At 31.1% G+C, this 16,352-nt stretch overlaps 1 protein-coding gene across 1 annotated transcript; it reads right to left on the reverse strand.

Annotated features, from left to right (window-relative positions):
* Positions 1 to 989: 989 nt before the first annotated feature.
* Positions 990 to 2,749, reverse strand: LOC114371322 (PRA1 family protein B4-like). Its single transcript, XM_028328790.1, has 2 exons — positions 2,383 to 2,749; positions 990 to 1,361 (listed from the first exon to the last, which is right to left on the reverse strand). The coding sequence occupies exons 1-2, from the start codon at positions 2,692 to 2,694 to the stop codon at positions 990 to 992; spliced, it is 684 nt and encodes a 227-aa protein (XP_028184591.1). The 5' UTR covers positions 2,695 to 2,749.
* Positions 2,750 to 16,352: the final 13,603 nt, after the last annotated feature.

Below are 16,352 nucleotides of genomic sequence, written 5' to 3' on the forward strand. Positions count from 1 at the left end.
AGAAATTACAAAATTTTATACAAATTTACCATGTCTGCATCATGGTTTCTAGTTTCAGAAACATCATACACTTCCATACTAGAACTGCCACCACTGTCACTTAAACGAAACATAAGCACACATAATTTACAAATTATTACGAGATAAAAAATAGTAGAAACTATAACCAAGGTGTCCCTCAACTGACAAAAGATAACCTAAACAAAAGTATATAGAAACCACTTGCAAATAGTTTTTAACCTAAGGATTGATATTGTGAAGCCTAACAATACAAATGAGCCACAAACAAAAACATGCCAAGAGGACTAAATTAAACCACTAATATTGTAGAAACAACAACAACAACAACAACAAAAGGATTTTGTTACTCCCTCTGATCTTTTTTGTGCTCAAATCACTATATCAATCATATCAAGTAAATTTCATCATATGCTAGCGGTGTCACATATATGATACTAACCAATTTGAATTCTAAACACACATCCCTAATTTTTCCCCCTAAACAGAGCTATGTACTAACACACAATTAAACTTCAGTCATTTCTTACCAAAATACAGTTAGCTTCTTACCAATTAACACACCAATTTCATTAATTCATAACGAAAAAAGAAAGGAAAATTCAAGCGCCGAAAAACCTACACTAAAATGAGAAACTCAGCTCCCACGAAAAACATGAAAGCAACAAGCATTCTTGACTTAACAATTGACACAATATTCGATAAGAACACCCAGAGAACTAACCGAGAGAGAGAGAGAGAGAGAGAGAGAGAGAGAGAGAGAGAGAGAGAGATGAAATTACCTGAAGAGGAGAAGAGGAAGATGAATATCAATGCATGGTTGGTGAAGAGCGCAGTGGGGAATTGGAATTCATTCTTCCTCCATTTCAAGATTCATTCTTCCTCCATGCATCAAAACTCATCAGATCGAGGAGAAACATCACCAGATTTAATGATTTCATTGAGTTTTTTTTTATACCTAAATGCGTGAATCAATGGTGGGAATGGTGGCGGCGGTGACGGCGGTGACGGCAGCGGTGGAGGAAGGAGAGGAATCCGATAGCCTGAGAATTCTCCTGATCGTCGAGGAACAGATCCTCCGACATGCAGAACGCGTTGTGGAGGAAAATGACAGCGGCGTCGAGCATGAGAATCAAAATGAGGACAGATCTGACGCTGGTGAGGAAAAAAACGAAGACGGTGAAGGTGGAGAGGAGGGCTAGGGTTTCGAAGTCAGAGAATGTTCGGCTGAGAATGACGAGAGGTTGATCTGAGGGACGGAAGAGGTAGAGGAAGGTCCAAGAGGCGAGGAGGCCAATGTGGAGGATGAGAGAGAAATGATTAGTGAGTGTTGGACAAATGGGCTCAATAACTTAAGAAGGGGTGAATTAATTTCCCACTAACAAACTTTTAACCCCCTTCTAAATGATAGGCTCAGAATGTAGAAGAAGAAGCAGCAATCAATTTAATAATGTTCTTTAAACATGCAAGACAAAATTGATTGTAATAAAATAAATGAGATAAGGGAAGAGAGAAATGCAAACTTGATTTATACTGGTTCGGCCACTTCCCATGCCTACGTCCAGTCTTCAAGCAACCCACTTGAGATTTTCCACTCTCTTTGTAAAACTCCTTTTACAAAGTCTAAACCACATAGGGACAACCCTTCCCTTGTGTTCAGGAATCCTTACAACTTAAGAGACCCTCGGTCCCTTAATCAATCTCTTTGAATAAGAAGAAAGAAGAAGAATTCTTTCTTTAAGAGAAAGATATTACAATTGAAGTTCATGTAAGAATCCTTTTAGATTTTGCAAGTGTTTGGCCAAGGATTGTTGAGAGAGCATTTGGCAATGAAGTTCTCTTGGAGTATTTCTCTATTGCTTTTTGAAGTCAGGCAGACACATATATATAGGCCCTTCATGCCTTTTCAAAATGGTTTGAAGAGATGTGTCTTTTCAAAAAGCTTTTTTCTGAAATTCTTCACTGGTAATCGATTACAAGTTTCTGGTAATCGATTATACAGTTATATTTTGAAGGGTCATGAATTTTGAATTTGAATTTCAAGAGTTTCGTTCCTGGTAATTGGTTACAAACAACTAGTAATCGATTACATGTTCAAAATTCACATTCAAAACCCTTTTTAACAGTTATTTCCCAAACTTGTCTTCTGGTAATCGATTACACTGCCTGGTAATCGATTACCAGAGCCCTGGATGACTTTGAAACCCTTTGTTTTGAGGCAAGACTTGATCTTGCAGAAATCTTGAAGCAAGACTTTGTTTGTTAAAGCAATCTTGTATTAATCTTGAAGCAATGTTTATCCTTTGAAGTAGCCCTGTTTGATTCTTCTTTGGCATCATCAAAATCATGTATACATACATTCACAGTTAGGAGAGAGACTGCGAGGATGAGTGAAACGACAACGTAGTAGTTGGTGTGAAAGTAGGAGAAGTTTTTGCGGACACGAAGGGTGGCTTTGGAGGACTCGGGTTTCGAGAACGTGGAGCGGTCCGCGAGCTCCGACCAGTGGCGACATTGGTCGAGGCCGTGGTGGAGGGAGGTGGAAAGGTTGTTGATGAAGGCACAGAAGGTCAGGTTGTTCGCCGGAGCCTTGATGGCGCCGCCGCCTGCACTGGTGGTTCTTGCGGTGGTTTGGGGGTTGGAGATGGGGAGGACAGGAGGCGCAGTGGAGGACATGATGGTTTTAGAGAGAGAATGGAAGGAGATTTTGTAATTTGTGATTTTAGAGAGAGAGAGATAATATGAGGAGATTTTGAAGGGAAGAGAGTGTATTTTAAAAGCTTATTCAAAGACGGTCAAAATGAAAAAACCGTCTTTGTATTACCAATACAACTATGACGGTCTTTGTCAACCCATCGTTGTACTCCTTAAAGTCATTATTGAAGGTGGTTATTAAATAACCGTCATTGTATACTTTCATGAAAATTACTACAATGCCACTATGTATCCTTCAACATCGTTTTCTTCTTAACTGTCATAGTTAGTGTGTTGTTAAAAATCTTTATTGCAGTAGTGGTGGCTTTTGAAAGGACTGATTTGAACCATTTTAAAAACTTAAATTAAAGGATCAATTTGAACCTTTTTAAAAACTTAAAGGACCAATTTTAACCTTTGAAAATAGTCCATGACTTTCTTGATCAACTCATTTTTTGTGACTTCTATTGAAACACTACATAGCAAATTCATACAAATAGATGTAGAAAAAAAAGAGTTGCACAACAATATCATATCTAAATAGCTTTAAAGAGGCACTACATTAAACCATGCATTTGTCCAAACAAAATAGACATCATAAAAGGCAGGCAACCAACAAAAAAGACAGTTTTTTCTAACAACAAAACATCATAAGCCACTTGAGGAAGTATGACTACATTTGTGCAAACTTTACTACCTATACCAGTCCTAAAAAAATAAATATCTTGAAAGATAACTAGCTAGTTATATTCAACAAAAAATATAAACATTCAATTCACTACTAAAAGAATTACTTTCAAAAATGGTTCTTTGTGACTTTCCACTCTTTGAATCCATCGTTGTAGAAAGTCAACATTTTCATAACGATTTTTAAATTATCTTATAATCTCGATTTCTATATTGATTCTCTAAGAAATTGTCTTAGAATTTGTTTTTTTATGTTTTAAATATGTTAAAAAATTAATGTTTCTTTGAAAGAACCATTTTAGAAAGTCTATCTTTAAAGATGGTTTTTTTTTTTTATAAAAAAATCATCTTAAAAATAGACTTTTTAAAATAGTTTTTTGAAATGTTGAGTATCTCATTTGGTTAGAAGGTCATTTTTACATAAGAGGGAAGAATTTTGTTTTAGTATATAATCATTAGTTAAGAATAAATATTTAAAAAGTTACATGATTTTTTTTAAAAAAATATTATGACTTTTATATTCTATAGTACTGATCAACCATTTATAATCAAATTTAATGGTCTATATTATTTATGTTTATATCCCTTGCATGAAAAAAATTCTCTCATACGCAGTCTACTTTGTTTTATATATCATTGTGGATCTGAATGTGATATTAATGTATTCATTCTGATTGATGAATAAATAAATATTTGTGCACGGTGCGAAAAAGGTAATAAATAAATAAATTTCATAATGCATCTTATTATGTATAATTGGATTGAATTTTTTTTGAGTTAATATATTGACTAAAGTATGATCCATAGCGTAAGGATTGTGCCAAGAAGCAACTTTTTTATTTCAGAAGGAAAAAGTAAAATCTTCACTAAGATATAGCAAAAGAGCACTACTTTTTATGCTTTGTGTGAAGCATTTTGTAAAACAATAACTTTCCTTCCTTTGATTTTCTTAACCCAACATTCTCATCTTTGGAAAGCAAGAAAAGGTTGCGGTATATGGGTTCAATATATGTAATATATTTAAGGATTTAGTGAACAGTATTAAGAAAAAGATAGATAAGCATCTCTTCTTTAAAACCTTAAAGATGTTGCTACTTTAGAATCGCTAAAAGATCATTATCTTCTCTACTTTAATTAAAACCCTTAGCATAAGTATAGAATTTGTCGCTTATATGGCTTTTAAAAAGATTGGGTCTTTAAGAATTAATGTAGCCTGTGGTGGACAAAAGTGGGGTTTGGATGAATGCTTTCTCTCTCTTACCCTCACACAAAATCCAACTTAACGTATTATATACCCTATACCTTTTACTTGTTTTTTTTTCTCGCTTTTTTGCTCTCTTTGACAGGAGGAAGCTCTCCATCTTAGGCTGTCTTTCTCTTTAAATTGTGTGTGGTTAATTTTTCTTTTTCTTCTTTAATTTGTTAAACTTTCTTGGCAAAACACCTGTGTGATTAGATGGCAATACATCATTAGTTCTCTTGAACAAGATACAGACGTGTAATTCTTTCTCACTTGTACGGAGATGAAATTCCTGTAGTTTGAAAAATAAACAAAAGGGTCTATAATTGGTTATCTCATAATTCAAACAAACCCCTCTTTCGTACATCAAAATGAACAAATATATTAGAATAATTAAGGGTCAATATGTCTTATATATGTGTTTATAAATACAATTGCAAGGAATCTTGATCACAAAATTTGGAAAGGCCGGAGCACATTATATATAAGGACGCTGAATTATTTCAATTATTCTTTATGAGATTGAGCTTCAGATAACATAATTGCCATTTACCGATTATAAATTATGCGTGAGGAAGAGCTATATAATAATAATAATAATAATAATAATAATAATAATAATAATAATAATAATAATAATAATAATAATAATAATAATAATAATAATAATAATAATAATAATAATAAATAATAATAATAATAATAATAATAATAATAATAATAATAATAATAATAATAATAATAATAATAATAATAATAATAATAATAATAATAATAATAATAATAATAATAATAATAATAATAATAATAATAATAATAATAATAATAATAATAATAATAATAATAATAATAATAATAATAATAATAATAATAATAATAATAATAATAATAATAATAATAATAATAATAATAATAATAATAATAATAATATAATAATAATAATAATAATAATAATAATAATAATAATAATAATAATAATAATAATAATATAATAATAATAATAATAATAATAATAATAATAATAATAATAATAATAATAATAATAATAATAATAATAATAATAATAATAATAATAATAATAATAATAATAATAATAATAATAATAATAATAATAATAATAATAATAATAATAATAATAATAATAATAATAATAATAATAATAATAATAATAATAATAATAATAATAATAATAATAATAATAATAATAATAATAATAATAATATAATAATAATAATAATAATAATAATAATAATAATAATAATAATAATAATAATAATAATAATAATAATAATAATATAATAATAATAATAATAATAATAATAATAAATAATAATAATAATAATAATAATAATAATAATAATAATAATAATAATAATAATAATAATAATAATAATAATAATAATAATAATAATAATAATAATAATAATAATAATAATAATAATAATAATAATAATAATAATAATAATAATAATAATAATAATAATAATAATAATAATAATAATAATAATAATAATAATAATAATAATAATAATAATAATAATAATAATAATAATAATAATAATAATAATAATAATAATAAAGTTTAATTAGGAGGGAAAGAAAGTGAAATTTTGCAAGAAAAAGGAGGAAAAAGAGGTAGAGAATCAAAGTTGACTATTCTCTCTTATTTCAGTGTTTACACAAAAATAGAAAAATAAAAATAAGTGGAAGACCGTTCTTTAGATGAATTACTTAAATAGAGGTTTGAGTAGATCTAAGAGCTGGGATTATGACATGTTAATTAATATCAATATGCTTTCACTTAAAGAAATCTTAACATAGAAAAGTTAATATTGTTACTTTAATTTGCATTATTTTTAGGACTTTTTTTTACGAAAGTAGTAAAAAAAAAAATTTACGAAACTGGCCTGGTGTAGCATGGAAACTATTTACGGCAGACGTTGTTTTTGTCACGTTGGACTTAGGAAACGTCATATTGATGTCTCGTTTTAAGCTTTTGTTCTTTTGTAGTAAACATCATCTTGGGTGTGGCATAACGTTTGAGTGTTGGCACGTGTGGAATTTGTATGAGACGTCATCCTGTATGTAGTATCATGAGGTATTATCCTGTGTGTAGTTTTTTCAATTATTTTTGCGATTTGACCAGTCTTCGTTGCACAACAAGTGTGAAGAAGAGGTGCTATTGTTGTTTCTGATATATCAAAATAATATGTCAAATGTCAATCAAAATTTACACGTATAAGAAATGAAATAAATTTTTCAAAATCACAACTTAGACAGATATGTAGCCATTACATGTGTGAAGGATACAATAGGAGTAATTGTCTGCAATTTTGAGTTGACTATGACCTAAATTGGGAATCAAAATCAAAACAATCCTTCCTTGTGATTTCAATGCAAATTGCGCTTCTTAACTTTCAATTAATAATACTGTTTGTTGTCTTTCTTTTAATATTAGTGTTTCTTTCTTAGCTTTCAGTTTCCATGTGCTTTGTAATTTGAAGACAAAATTTGAGATGATGCATCCAGGGAGAGATCAAATTTCTTTTGTTTTCCAAAAACTACACTAAAAATATGATTCTTGTAACTACATACCATCGATGGTGCTTCCTGTTCACATCTACATTTATCATGCAACGAAGACCGGTCAAAGCACGAAAATAATATATGGAAAACACCACACAAGATGGGGCCTCCTGATACTACGTACAAGATGACACCTCTTATACAAATTACACAAGTGCCAGGACTTTAATGTGATGCTACACCAGGATGATGTTTCCTACAAAAGGACAAAACTAAAAACGAGATGTGTGTCATCCTGAATCCAATGTGACAAAAACATCCCCTGCACTGTAAATAATTTTCATGCTACACCAATTTCGTGTATATATATATATATATATATATATATATATATATATATATATATATATATATATATATATATTACGACTTTCCTAAAAAGTCTTATTTTTAGTTTCTTTTCACCCTTAATATGTACATCATCTTAGGCTATATGTAATATTCTTGTTATTTCCTTAAGCTTCTTAAACAAGATATCTGTCGCGATTTCTACTTATTCTAAACTGGAAAATGTATTTTTTTTAATCATCAAGTGGGATAAAAAGAAAATTTTCCCTCGTTTAAATTTGAGGTATATTTTTCAGGTGTGTTTAAACAAAAAGAATAAATAAAAAAATAAAGCTAATTATACACAATGTAAAATAACAGATAATATAATTCTCCAAATTTCAATTGATCAATAGTACTAAAAGGATGGAACTGATAAAAATTATCGTTGTTAATTGTTGTTTTTGAGATTGTTATTATTATTATTTTAAAAAATAATATAAAAATTATATTCAAATCTGGAAAAAATAAGTTAATATTGATTCTCTCAAGAGAAAAGTTCTGATCCTGCCTGATCTGTATTCAAATTGCTTATGAAACTAATGGAGTAGTTCTTTGAAATAGCTAGATTGAAGTCTTATGTTTATGTTTTCCGGATATACTTTTGTTATATAGCTTTGTTATATTAAATAGAAGGGTGGGATGAAATCGAATCCATTTTTCCTCAAAAGCAGGAAGATAAAGTTAACACCTGGTTGTTATATACTTGAGCATACAAAAATAAAAAGAAAAGTGAGGGAATAAATGTGGAAAGTGCTTTCCCCTTTTACAACAAAGCTGTTCTCTTTTTCTACAACTGTGGCTGTTCTTGAATCCCTGCTTACATTTGTTATTTTGATAAATGAACCTTTTAGGACAATTTGGATGGTTACTAAGCTTTCCTCACTTTATCTAGTGTTAGATATATTTATAATTAACAACATAAAATGAAAGCAAAGGTGCTAGGATAACTTAGTGGCGAGGAAATAATAAGTCTGACAGCAGTTTAACATATATATATATATATATATATATATATATATATATATATATATATATATATATATATATATATGCCACTAAGAGACAAACATATATATATGGAACGCATTTTGGGATCATTTAGTTGTTTATGTAGTGGTTTTCAATTGTTCCTATCTCTACTTGTAAGAATACAACTAGCATAATCAAAAGCTATATATTGGAATACTTGTAATAGGGGTAGAAATACATTATGTAGATTAACGAATATCAAAACTTAATAATTATGACAATAAAGTCTAAAAATAACGTATACAAATTGATAGCTCTGATAAAAAAAAATGACAAATAAATTTCGGAATATAATTATTCACTTTTTAACAAAATAATCAAATATATGAAAAATTTCTTGTAAAACTGGACATATGAAGAGGCGTTAATTCAAATACACACACTACAAAAGAATGATTATTTAATTACTAAAGATTTACTATTAAATTAACTTCTATTTTCTTTCCCAAAAAAATCTTCAATTGATACGATATGTCTCTAAAAAAATAGACTATTAATATGACTATTATAAGCTTATATAGTTATATTAATAGTATGATATATTTATACTAACAGATAATTTATTGGAATATCATTAATCAATCAAATGTTTGTATAATATATCATACCGTTAATTAAACTTGACTTAAAAAATTATACTAATTAGAGTTTAGTTTTGGTTTATATATATATATATATATATATATATATATATATAAAAACAATCTTAGCACACTTTTAACCTTATTCATCAGTAAATGAGTTTCCTTAGGGCCTAATTTTTGTTTTTTTTTCTTTTCATCCTTTTTATCATAAACAATAATTAGTAAAAACTTTTTAGACTTCCGGTGTTTTTCATTGAATGCCGATTCTTTCCTTCTCTATATCACCCTTTTGCTTTTGTTGTATGCTACAACAGTGAAGGACGACAAATAGGAATGTGGAATTTGCGTTCATCTATTTCAGATCTGCCGACATATATATCTCTCTCCCGTGTGTGTGTGTGTATATATATATATATATATATATATATATATATATATATATATATATATATATCACTTTTCTTAGTAAAAGTACGTACGTGATTAAATTGTTGAAAGCAAAATGACCAATCAAAGAAGTATCGGAGGGGCATTTCTACAGAAATACATCATAGTAAAATAGGTGAAAACTTAAAAGTTAAAGTGAAAGCTTCAAAAGTTCAAAAATTAGATCAATTTGAATCAATCTTTACGCTGTAATAAATCCTTAATTTTTTATGTTTCAAACAGGATCAATTGAATAAATTCAAAGATTATATTCACTTTGAACTACACCAAATTATGTCACCAACTTTTCATATATTAATATTACCTCCTTTTTAGTACTACAAAATATAGATTTAACATCGCACGATTAATATCGATTTTTTAAAAAACTGATGTTAAGAAAAACACGATCACATTTTCGTAAATAAATCGAGTTAGTTATCGATTATTTAAATAACCGATGTTAACCTCAAGTACTTAACATCGGTTTAAAATAACCGATGTTAACCTCATATAGTTAACAACGGTTTTTTAAAACCCGATGTTAACTATATGAGGTTAACATCGGGTTTTAAAAACCGATGTTAAGTACTTCAGGTTAACATCAGTTATTTTAAAAAAACTGATGTTGTTCTTTTCATAAATTAAAACACAAATTCATTTTGGCCACCGAGTGCTCAAACCCTTTTCTCCTTTGTCCTTTCTCCTTCTTCCTGACCCTGTGACTGTCGGAAACTACGCTGCTGAAGCTACCACTTCCATTGAAGTTGCAACTACAGCAAACGAGTTCATCTTTGCCGCGATTGAGGTATGTCACTGCAACCACATTGTGTGCATAAGGAATATGGTTTCCATTCACTCTCAGTCATGGCCACTTATCGATTCTTCGAATGTTTGTGTTAAACTTGTACAGTCCGAAACTTTGAAAATAAATTAGTTCCATATGAATAGTTTTTTTCTATAATTAGTTGAGGGTTTTTATAGACCCAAGGATTTCGAACAAAACACAATCATGAAGGCCTAAAATGTTGTTATCCCTATACATGATAATGGTCAATTATTCGTCTTTTGTCCTTTAAAAGTGAAAAATACTATAATGTAGTATAGGTATCTTGACACTCTTCGAATCCCTTGCATATATAAAAGAAAAAAATAGTAGGTGTATCCTAGTTTGGTTTCTGTCTGACACTCATATTGAGGAAATATAAGATTAGTGAGTCAATAAAGTTTGAATGTATGCATATGTAATATTTTGTTGTGTTGTCCCTTAAATTTATACAAATCAAACGAATCCTAATTGTCTTATTCTTGGTGGTTTCTAAACTTTATTTAGGTTTGTGGTTGCATTCAGAGAGGAATTCTATAAGTTGTACTTGCCGACTTTGGCTGACATCAAGGAAAGGGTAAGATTTAAGCTAGGATTGCCTACTCTGAGCATTATTTCACTTTTTTATGCAATTAACCTCACATTTACTTTACAAAGGGTTTGGAATAAAACACTAGACACAACAAACCCTTTGCCATAGTACTAAGGGAAACATCCCATTTGACTGACTGAATATTGTTTAGTTTTGCACAAGAATTAATGTTTACTTAGCTTCGAAATCTTAAGACCAAGTACAGAGCTAGATAGAACTACCTATTTCTCCATTCTGGCACTGACTATACTTGAAGAAATTGAAGGCAAAGTCTTCAATACAGATTCAATAGAGTCAGGTCTGTAACTATTAGTAGTAGTAGTTGTTCTCCAAACATTATAGAGCAGCTAGAGTCAAGCGAAAAGCATTATAGAGCAGCTACAGTCAGGTCTATAACTACAAGTACAAGGAAAAGCATTATAGAGCAGCTAGAGTCAAGCGAAACTGATGACTGACTTCTTTTATTTTACTAATCAAGTGTGTCTGTTTAATGCTACTACCTTTCCTCTGCTTCGGTTGAAACATAGACCTAATCTTGTTCTCCAAACTCTACGCCGTATATTTCATATACTTTTCAACCTTAGCATAATTTTCTATTGACAAACAGTAATTGTTGACATAGTGTAACATCCCAATTTTTCGTAAATAAATTTAAAAAGTTTTTTAGTAAAAAAAAAAATAAATAAATAAATATAGAGCAAATAATGAACTGAGTACCCTAGGTATAAATAGTTATGTTAATTCTTTTTTGCCTCATTTTCGTTTTTCCCCTTCTCCTCTCAAAACCCTTTCTTTTTCCCGCAGCCCACCAAACCTGTCTCGGAAAAACGACGATCTCGAAACCTTTCACCGTTGGATCGTCGTGAAATTTTAGTATTATGTTCTCAATCCAATTCTGAACTTTCTCACCGTTGGGAATTTGAAAATCTTATCTGAGCTTAGAGGAAAACCCTTCGCATTGTAGCATTTTAATTTCCCGCAGAAACCCAAAACTGTCTCGGTAAAACTACGATCCCGGTTTCGTTAGCCGTTGGATTTTCATGAAATTTAGATATGTTGTTCGAAATTTAATTGCGCACGCTTCCACCGTTGGGATTAGCGAGATAATATTCGTGGAGGGAGAAAAAGGAATCGCATGAAGACAGTACAAGTGGAGGTTTTAATCTCTTCTCCGTCTCTCTGACGTTTGGGAATTCTATCGGAGCAGTTGGATGAATAATTGAAAGAATTTCAGGGAACCGCTAGAGATGTTGCTATCGCTGGCTGAAGACACGTGAGTCCGCTCAGAGGTAAGGGATGAGTTATTCACAGTTGGGGATTAGTGAGAATATGTGTAGGGATCCTTAGAGGATTAAATTGGGGTTTTATTTTGAATTGTTTTTTTTAAATTACAATTATTCCTTTATGATTATAAATAAAATATTGACGTCTTAATGGAAATTGCTTGATAAATTGTGTTCTTGATATTTGTATATTTGAGGGGTTTTAGACCTATGATTTTGATATAATTGTGTAATATTATTTAAGGGGTTTTAGTCCTCATATTGTGATAGTCTTTTATATAAATTGTTATATTGAGGATAAGAAATGATGATTCAAATTGTGAGTATGTGATGAATTGTAGAATAACATGTTGCTTTGAGATTATAATATTGTTATTGAGATTGAGTATAAGTGTAAAGTTGAACATGTGTTAATTTGTGAGATACGTGTAAACATGTGATGGTGGATTGTCACACTATGAGAAGTGAAATTGTGAATGAGTTCTAGTTGTGGATAAGTGTGTAGTTAACACTTGATGTGAAATTACTTGTGTTGTAAGCTATGAATTGTACAATAACCCGACCAGTGTTATCTTGAGAAAAGCGTTGATGCGCAGTGTTAAAGAGAAAATGTAGGTTTCCTATTTAGGAACCAGTGTTAAATCATAGTGCAATTGTGTTGAACGTGTTTAAGACACGAGTGTAAGGTCGTGGGTATTGTATAATTCATGAGCAGTGTCTGCATGCAAAAATTATTTTAGGGGTTGGACCTGAATCAGGAGGGAGAGGCCCTGACGGACTCTTCGGAGTGTAGGCCTTGGGGGTCACCGGGTTTGAGTGCTCCTTTAAGCCTATGCTGATCTCATATGGTTGGAGCATTCTCGCAAAACATCGTGACCCTGACTGGTCTCCCTATGATCTTACTTAGTGAGAGTGACCTGACAAACTCATTGTGTGGTGTGTCTTGTTATGTACTCCTAAGCGCCCCAGGGTGGTTTTTCACTGACATGGTACCACATTGCATATAGGATTGAGTCTTAGCATAACTGTTGCATATGCTTGCTAATTGATGTGTTATTATATCTTGATCAGAGTGTGGGATTCTTGTGTAATGTGATTGATGATTGAAAAGTGAATTTTGAATGACGAAGTGATGAAGTTACGTGAGCTATGTTTAAACAAGTGGTATCTCATTTATATAACATGTATATTTAATTGTCTTGTTTCTCTATTAGCTAGGAATGTGATAACTCACTTCCTGTGTGTGGTTGTGTTTGGATCCTGTAATGATCTTGAACTTGTGTTCGGGGGAGCAGAAAATAGGTGAATGACTATGAAGAATCTCATGCTAGAGGACACGGGAACACAACGCTCTGATAGGATGTGACATTAGGATATAGGTTCTATATTAATTGTATGAAGCTTAGACGACCTTGTTGAGTCTAGAATACTTTATTATTTATTTGGACAAGTTGAAATATGATGTAAAAGAAAAATGAATGTGAACCTTTTTCCCCTTTGAAAGACTTGTAAAAAAAAATGTTTTAAAAATACTTTTAATTAATATTTGAATTTTTTATTCCTTATTAGTATATATGTGAGGGGTAGAGGGTGTCACATTTAGGCCCTATAAATTGGCATGACATCGAGTCTTTTTGACATTTGCAGACAATTACCATCTCTAGTACGAGTTCGATGACCAAGGGATAAATGTCATCAATTTCTCGGCATTGATCACTACTCCAATAGGTATTCCACTACTAGGGGTCTACATATTTCTTAATTGAACTCAATATACCAAACACTAGTTGTTACAGTTACCTTCAGGATATGCCTTTTCAATTAAGTGGTTGTTTACTTAACTTCATTTTAGAGAATTATTTGTTTTACATCCAAGATCATATGTGCTGTGAACATGGACCGGTGTGAGTGACATTGAAACCTCTTTCCCTTGTCTTGAGGTGATTTGTTCTTGCCTTTATTTTTATTGTTTTGGCCAGAAATAAGAAATCCCTTGTCCTTAAAGAGCATTAGTGAGCATATCAACCAATTGATTATTTGAAGTTAACAAAATATGTCCTAATTTATCTGAAGTCTATCTTCTCATAAATATGAAAGGAAATCGATCTCTATATGTTTGGTATGCTAATGAAAAACTGGGCTAAATGTTATATGAAGGGCTGCTTGATTATCACAAATGTGTCTTAGTTCCAACCTCACAAAATTTTAGCTCTATTTTGCTTCAGCTCTGGATCTTGCAACCATATTTTGCTTGTTGAGGTTTTCCATGAAAGAGATTCACTCCAAATAGAACACAATATCCACAGGTAGATCTCCTATTAAGTATAGGTAATAATCTCCTTATGCCCTCTATTCTAAAACACTAATCAATCCTTTTACTAGTGATCCTTTAAGAAATATCAAAATTCTGACATCTGCATTCTAATGATCATACTTACAACAAAAGATGGTTGGTCTTGTTATAATTGGATTAGTTTATCTTTCTGACAAACTCCAATATCTACTTGGGTCAGAAAATAATTCTCCTTGGTTAGGAAGAAGCTTAACATCTTGATATGTGGGATTATCTAATGGTTTACAATTCACCATTCCATTTTCTTCAAGAATACCAAGAGCATAGTTTATTGGGAAATAGTAATTCCAGACCTTGATTAAGCAACTTCAATTCCCAGAATATCTCAATTGGCCTGAGTCTGGTTTACCAAGAAAAATGTAGGAATCAGTTTATAATTTTGCAAGTTCAGATATTTGTACTAGAGCAAGCCATACACGTGTATTTGATATTATGATGAAAATTTTAAAATCTTTTCACCTGCAACAAGGATAGTGGTATTTCTATGTTGCTATGATGCTATTAGTATTTTTACTAACTAGCTCGAGCATTTACAATTGTACATTAAGTAGTATCAGTGTAGGATTGCTATAGAGTGGGATCATACCAGAGGGTTGAAGAGCAAATTGGCTTGCTTGTGAGATTGTCATTTTTCTGCAAGTTGAAGGCTCACAATTTTATGGGTTATGTTGCATCATCTAGTGCATAGAAAACCTCCATTTCATGGATTTTTTTTACCTTGAAAAGCTCTTCTCTTCAAGAGACACCTTTCTTCTCCCACTTAGTTGACAGATTTGCAATACCTTTCCTCTCCCTTACAGCACACAACACTTTTCTATTCTTTCTCTTCATTCTGTTTTTGATATGAAAAGGGTAATTTCACACCAAATCTTAGGGTTGCCAACTAGTGGTGTAGCTGTCTAGGAACATGTCTTTGTTGGAACAATTGGACATCAAGTTGTTGTCGTTTTTGGTGTTGTTAATCTTGGAGTTGCAAGAGCCTTCCATCTCATAGACTTTGGGGGCAAATGATGATGGTCTCTGCTCATAGGACCTTTTATCTGAAGCGGTGCTCTCTGAATTTAGGAGGTTCACTTCATTTTCTATTGCTCTCTTACAGACCTCACATTCTTCAATGTTTCATTTTTCAGAACATTGCCTTTCATACCATTATCTAACCCACCAAAACAATATGAATTGCTACTCAATAAAACTTGATCTTTTGAACCTTCTGCCATTGATTCATCTTCTACATGATATTGCTTATCAGAATGAAAGATTTCATTATCCTCCAAGGTTGGGGAAGAACAATCAACACTGTTTTGAGCTAGCCAATTCTGCAATTCAATAGCAATTACTACATGGCTTGATGAGAATTTTGTTATATATTATTATATTTAGATATACCCAACAAGCAAAAACCAGGCATAATCATGCCCCTTATGGTTTGACAAAAATCAGTAGCACTGTCCCTGGGGTTGCAACCTCCCTACCACCCAAATCACTCAATTGATGCCCCCAGCAATGAAACAGCAGCACTGCCCCTGGGGCTGCAACTTAAGAGGCTGTTTGATAGGTCTGTTAGTTAGTTAGTTAGTTAGGGAACAATGAATCAAATAGTGGGTTACTTAGTGAGTCAACTGGCCGATGAACAAAAACTAGATTAAGAAGGAATAAACTAACAAATATTAAGTTTAGTAAATAGTAGGAAAATTGGCAAGGAGA

This window comes from Glycine soja, chromosome 10 (assembly GCF_004193775.1).
Source record: "Glycine soja cultivar W05 chromosome 10, ASM419377v2, whole genome shotgun sequence".
Classification (NCBI taxonomy): Eukaryota; Viridiplantae; Streptophyta; class Magnoliopsida; order Fabales; family Fabaceae; genus Glycine; species Glycine soja.